Raw genomic sequence first — 7,053 nt, forward strand, 5'->3', positions numbered from 1 at the left:
CCGTGCGACGATTCAGCATTCTGGAATTGGTAAAAATCATAAAGTGCTAATGTGAGATCATTGGATACTCTACAGGTAGCACAAGGACATCAAATCCCTGGGGGGAGGGGTCGCTACACCCATGCATTTAGTGCTCGTTATTGCACCATGCTAGGTGTGCCGAGTTGATATTCATTCTGAATGGCACCCCAGCGCACCTCTCAGTGGGTGCGTGTTGCAATACAAGGTACCACAATACAGGGTGCCATTCAAAAAGAACGGCAATTCAACAACGTTCAACAGTAATAAAAAATGCAACATATCTAGCATGTGGTGCATGGATGGTACCGTGCCCTTAGGGCAAAGCTATTATTATACAGGATTTATATAGAGCCAACAGTCTGCACAGCAATCAACCATATAAAAGAGACAGTACAGTGACAATACCAGTCAAGATAAGATGGTGAAGAGGGCCCTGCCCGTGTGACCTGGCTCTTGATGTGATAACGCACCGTGCATTATACAATGGTCATGTTTTGGTTTTTTTAAAGGAGAACTATGGGGTCAGGTCTTTTCCCCATAGTTCTTCTAAGGGTACCGGGAGGACACAGACTAGCGTCCTCCCGTCACCCAAAGCTCAGTATACCGCAAGCTACAGCTCGCGGTATACCGAGACGCCGCAGCCGGAAGGGATCCCGACAATTCTGTCTGGATCCACCCAGCTGCGTGAGTGACAGCTGGCTCTGCCTATCTAGAACCCGCCCACTCCCCCCTTCCGTTCCGCCAGTCAGCGCTGGAGGATCGGACAGGGGGGGGATCCTTGCAGGGAGCCATGAGTGACAGTCACGGCTCTCTACAGGGATAGATGGAGAAGTGAGCGAGCGCCGGTATGTGTTCGCTCACCTCCCGATCTACTGAGCCGACCTGTAATAGTTTTATTGTCACAGGTGGGCTCAGATTATGAGGCTGAGTGAAAATCACTCACCTCATAGTTCTTCATTAAATAAAAAACACTTTGTTGCACTACTGATCCTCTGCAGCCACTTCCTGTCTGCATGCACTCCAGCGATGGCTCCATGGCATTTCTCAGGGCCAGTTTCCTGATGGTGACAACAGTGGACCGTGGCTGTATTACGAGTATCTGTACAGACGCTTGTAGTCTCCACTGACAGAGCGATAAAACAGGAGAACAAGGACAAAGTGACAGAGCGTTGTCACCCAGAACAGGAAGTGCCTGCACAAGGACCTTCAGGTATTAATAAAACCTGCAGTTTAAAAATAATGAAAAGGATTATTTGAGTGTTCAGGTTTTTTGCATCTACTTTGAATTGCTGGCATTCCGACATTTTGGAAGTAGCGCTCTCTGGAAAAATCAGCGACTGCTGAAACGTCCTCCCAACACAGATCAGGCTCGCTTACGCTTAGAAAACGTGAACTGCTGACAAAGGTCGTGTTAGTTTTGCACAGGAGGATGAAGAGCTTTGTGTGCAGGTGACATGCTCCGGAGCGCTTGTTAATTAAAACGAATGATTCTCCGGAGGCTCCACACTAATATCGGAGGCCAAACGCCACACTGATGACTCAGGAGGAAGATGGAATTAATGGCCGGCACGGGCTCTCTGGGGAGAGGTGAGGAAGAGGATGGTGAAAACAATCGTGAAAGCTTTATTCCGTCATCTGTTCCATTCATTATTAAAGAGAAGAAAGAAGAGGGATTGCAACATCTTGTTAGATTAGGTAAACTATGGCAACCAATCAGAAATCGGTCTGCCAATACCACAACAATGGGCAACACTTTACGCCAGAGTAGTCACTATGGCAAGCAGCATTGTGGACTATCTGAAGAGGAAATCCTGAGGCGGTCAGGAGGGTGGGCCTGAAATATGACTGAAAGAATGGAGATGTTCCCTGGTGGTGACAAGTGGGATAACATTGGGTGGAGCGATCCTTGAAGTGACAGGAATGACACAGGTAACAGGAATGACACAGGTAACCACCCCAGGAAATGAAAAAAGAGCGGTCCTGAAGGTGACAGGAGCAACAGATCGTGCATTGGGAGGGGGCATTCACCCACCACTGGAGGTGACAGAAGCAACAGCGGAGGCACCCGTCTTCCCCTGAAAGTGACAGGAGAGAAAGAGGATGCATTCCTTGCCTAGGGGTGTGATCAGAGGACCAGAAGGTGTGCCTGCCCCCTCCACCATGCATGGATGGGACAGGAACAAGAGGTTGCACCCCCTACCAATGGAGTCGATAGGAGAACCAGGTGGTGTGTCTGCCCCCCCCCCTCTCTCCTCCCCATGGATGGATGGGACAGGAGCGAGAGGTTGCTTTCCTGCCAATTGAGCCAATAGGAGCACCAGAAGGTGTGTCTGCCCCCCAATGCATGGATAGGACAGGAGCGAGAGGTTGCTTTCCTCCCAATAGAGCCGATAGGAGCACCAGAAGGTGTGTCCGCTCACTCTTGACGGTGACATGGACGGCAGACAGTGTGCCCTCCCTCCCCTGAAGGTAACTGAAGCAACAAAGGGTGTGCTTGCCCATCCCTGGAGGTGACAATAGGGACCTCGGGTGTGCACCCCTAAGTGACATGCCGCAGGGAGTAACAGGAGCGACAGAGGGCAATCCTCCCAGAGGTGATAGAAAGGGTAAAAAGGATTTCCACTGCAAGTGACATGAATAGCAAGTATGCCTCCAAGGAGTGAAAACAAATGACGTCAGGCTTGGGTACCTAGAGAGTGACAGAAGGGAAGAGATGGGAGTCTTAAGAGGTGAGAGCAACGGTTCCTGTAAATAAAAGATTGACAAGAGGAACTTAAAGAAGAACTATGAGGTGAGTGCTTTTCACTCACCTCATAGTTCTAGCCGACCTGTGACAATGAGACTGTCACAGGTCGGCGGGTTCGCTCACCTCTCGATCCTGTCAGGGCTCTCTGCCGTGACAGGGGCTGTATTCCCCTCTCCCATCTGCCAGAGCTGACTGGCAGAACGGAGGGGGGGGGCGGGCGGATCCCGGCATCTACGTCGTGATCCGCTCCGGCGTCTCATTATACCGCGAGCTGTAGCTCGCGGTATACTGAGCTTAGGGTAACGGGAGGACGCTAGTTTGTGTCCTCCCGTTACCCTAAGGAGAACTATGGGGAAAAACACTGACCCCATAGTTCTCCTTTAAAGATGGTGACAGTAAGAGGTGGTGGTATGCACAAGAGGGACCGGTCCCTGGAGAATGCGGGCAACACAACATGGAGATCCTGTTGGGGGGGGAGGGACACTTTAAGGAATAGAACACGGGGGTTGACATAAAAAAAAGATAGAGACACTTGGATCACAAAGAGGACAGATATAAGGGGGTAAAGGGGACAGCTATAAGTACTCTGCGACATGGTATGCGATATCCATTCTGAGCTATTTGGGGAACATGGCAGCTGAAAGACAATACGAGGAGGACACTAGAGGAGACAATACAACACATATGCAATGACACCAGGCCTCTTATGACAGACAAAAGGTGACACTGGATATAGTAAGACGGTTGTAGGAAGGGGAAACGGGTGTCAGGCAGTACTGTACAACAAGTATAAAAGGTGAGATAAAGGTAGAGAAGGTTGTGGAGATGGAGACAAGACCAGTCATCCTGCACAAGGAGAAAGGGCAGAAGTGACCGGTCTTTATTACAGGAGGGGGCGGAGACAAGACCAGTCACCCTGCACAAGGAGAGAAAACAGCAGTGAGCGGTCTTCATTACAGGAAGCTCCAAGTGTCACACTGGATTACTGCACAGATCTGGAAGAAATACACAAAGCTCACGGAGATTCAAGGAAGAATACACACAATATTTTTTGTTATCCCAGTTCATCTTTAAAAAATCCATCAAAAAAGAATCACCGTACCCAATTATCTAGCTGCACGTGTTCCTGTAATGTCAGGTATTTATATACATCTGCTGTCTTCAAACATCACAAACAGCAAAGTTTGTATCGGCAATTCCTTTACTAGGGTGACAACACTTAAGAGAACTATAGGGTCAGGGCTTTTCCCCATAGTTCTCCTAAGGGTAACGGGAGGACACAACCTAGCGTCCTCCCGTCACCCTAAGCTCAGTATACCGCGAGCGACTGAGACGCCGCAGCCGGGACGGATCCCAACATTACTGTCTGGAGCCACCAAGCTGTGTGAGTGACAGCTGGCTCTTCCTATCTAGAGGCAGAGCCAGCTGTACCCGTCCCCTCCCCGTCTGTTCCGCCAGTCAGCGCTGGAGGATCGGACAGGGGAGGAGTCCCTGCAGGGAGCCGTGAGCGACAGCCACGGCTCTCTGCAGGGATAGATCGAGAAGTGAGCGAGAGACGGTATGCGTTCGCTCATTTCCTGATTTATTGAGCCAACCTGTGACAGTTTCATTGTGTGGTCCTCAGTCAGACTTCAAGCAGTTGTGCCAGCATGTCCCCCTGCAGTCACCGCACTGTAACTGATGGTCCGCCAGTGATGGAGTGAGCACAGGATGTTCATAGAAAGAGTCCAGAGGATGTGGATGGCGCAGGGGGACACAGGGTGACAGGGGTCAATGCAGTTCTTGCAAATGGGAAAGGGAGAATAGAAGAGGGCATGGAAGAGGAGGGACGAAGGTGATCATTCTGTTTATACCAAGGTACAGGGGAACTTGATACGACATGGGATGAGGGTCACAGGTCTCAGGAGGGATAAGGATGATGGAGGGAGCAGATGGGAGCACTGGACAGCCGTCAAATGCCTCATCACTTGTGTCTAACAAAAAGTACACCAGGGGCCACTGTGTTTCAGTAGACAGGGTATAGGCTTGGACTTGTCCAAAACTTTGGGGGACATGGGGCATGTGACAAAGGGTGGCCAGTATGATTCCAGTACATTGGGATAGCGGGAGGGTTTTAGGTATGATGTAGGAGCTCTGACAGGTGTTGGAGTTGATCATTTGTGTACAGAGGGCACAGGGGGACAATGACAGTCAGGTTACTTAGGACAAATGCCAAGGAGCCATTTAGCCAGCACTCCTTAAAAATGCCAGGGGGCACCTAATCTTTAATGTTTTCTCTAGACACTGGTCCCCTGACTTAAGGTTCCAGAAGGTAAGTTACTGGGGAACAAGGGGGCCTGATATCACTTATGGTTCCATTAGACAAGGCACAGGGGGACAAGGGTTGTCTGAGGTCACGGAGGGTGGCCTTCTGTCACTTATGGTTCGAGTAGACAGTGTACAGGGGGGACCATGGTGGTCACTTATGCTTCCAGTAGACGGGGTACAGGGTGATGAGGGTCGTCTGTCACTCGTGGTTCTAGTAGACCGGGCACAGGGGGGACAAGGGTTGTCTGAGGTCACTGAGGTACACCACCAGCTCTCCGGTGAGCTCCAGCAGCTTCCGGTGGGCCAGCTCGATGCGGAGGGAGTCGTATCCGATGAACGGCTTCCAGGTCTTCTTGTCCTCCTTGTAGAACCAGCGCACCTCCTCCGGGCCCAGCTCCGTGACGATCTCATAGCGGGGCCGCGAGCTGCTGGAGCGGATCCTCCTCGGCCCGGGCACCGGCAAGCTGGCCGTCTCTTCGTCATCCTCATCCTCGAGGGATCCGGGCTCCGGGGAGAAGGCGCTCAGCTGCAACTCCAGGGTCATGTCCGGGCGTCGGCGCTGCTCCATTTCTTCTTCTTCCTCCTCCTCCCACTCACACTCGCCGTTCTTCGCGGTCATGCTCGCTCCTACCGGCCTGCCCCGGCATGAGGCTATCAGGTGACTCCACAACCGCCTCGAACGGTACCGGCTCCCGAGAGCGCGCCCCGGCGCGGCCCCACTCCAGTCACGTGGCGCCCCCGCTGGGACATTTAAGTCACGTGACAGGAGAGAGCCGCACGCGGGGTGCGATCGCCCCCTGCTGGACGCTAAGCTAACTGCCGGCCCATCAGGAGAACCACTGCTGACCTCCCTTTCAGAAAATGCTGGCCGTCATACTGATCCTCTGGATTCAATCACTACTGAATAGAACGACCGTAGAGCTAACAAGCCCCTGTGCGATAGCATTTGGTGGTGCAGGTTCTCTTTATTGAACCTGTCACCTCCAACACAGCAATTCTAGCACAGGACTGTGCTGGAACTCCTGTGACAGCTGAGAGGGGAAAGTTCCGGCGGGGGCCGGAGGGACCTGCAGGCTGCATACAAGTAAATCTCGGCGACATCACCGAGATCACTTGTAAACGAACGAGCGGCTTCCCCGCTCTACATCTAGCTCTGCTTGCCCAAAGCAGGGCCAAAAGAAGAAAACAAGTACCCGCCCGGGGCTCGGAACTACATGTCCCGGTCGTCAGGAGAGTCCACACCCCTGCCGCCCCTTTGCTCCCTGCCGCCCCTCTGCTCCCGGCTGCACCTGGATGGCCTTGTGGGAAATCCGGCCCTGAGTGCGCCAAAAAGAAAGCGTGGTCCAAAGAAGTGTATTCCAACTAGAACGGGAGACTATTCGCTGTATACGCTGCACACATTTCCCACCAGTGACAATCTCACAGACTATAGATAACCCTCCAGACAAAGAGACGTCTGTGAAAAGTGAAACCTTTCCAAGATTTATGTGTTTCTTCATACACAATGTAGACACATAACTGACACTTTAGATGAGCCCGGCTTAAAGGAGAACTTTAGTAAGAAAGTTGGGGTCGGGGGACCATTGGCAACCAACAACTGTGAGAGTGAAGTACAAAATATCATACAGAGGACAGCAGTCAATAATGTATAATGTATGGGGTGCAGTGCAGGGGGCGTATTTACCGCGAGGCAAAGTAGGCGTTTGCCTAGGGCGGCACCTTCCTGGGGGGCGGCCGTATTCAAACGCCTATGTTGTGAAGAGGAGGGGAGAGCCGGAGCCCGTCTGTGTGTAGGAGTGGAGGGCGGCTTGCCTGCTTGTGAAGAGGGTGGGAGGACGGATGGAGCCGGACAGCGCAGCCCACGGATGGGATCGTGACTCAGAAAATGAAAAGCAGCCGGCGGCCACTTACTCGATCTCACTGCTTCCTGGGTCACAGAGCCGCTGTGACCCAGGAAGCAGTGAGATCGATTAAGTGGC

The 7,053-nt window shown here is 52.2% G+C and overlaps 1 protein-coding gene across 1 annotated transcript in view; it reads right to left on the minus strand.

Annotated features, from left to right (window-relative positions):
* DDHD1 (DDHD domain containing 1) overlaps positions 1-5,671 on the minus strand; it is a 48,440-nt gene extending 42,769 nt beyond the window's left edge. Inside the window, 2 exon segments of the mRNA XM_018558434.1 lie at positions 4,286-4,287; positions 5,236-5,671. Of these exon segments, the coding sequence (XP_018413936.1) occupies positions 4,286-4,287; positions 5,236-5,642 (409 nt within the window). The 5' untranslated portion in view covers positions 5,643-5,671.
* Positions 5,672-7,053: the final 1,382 nt, after the last annotated feature.

Source organism: Nanorana parkeri, unplaced genomic scaffold (genome assembly GCF_000935625.1).
Source record: "Nanorana parkeri isolate BGI_ZX_2015 unplaced genomic scaffold, ASM93562v1 scaffold339, whole genome shotgun sequence".
Lineage (NCBI taxonomy): Eukaryota > Metazoa > Chordata > Amphibia > Anura > Dicroglossidae > Nanorana > Nanorana parkeri.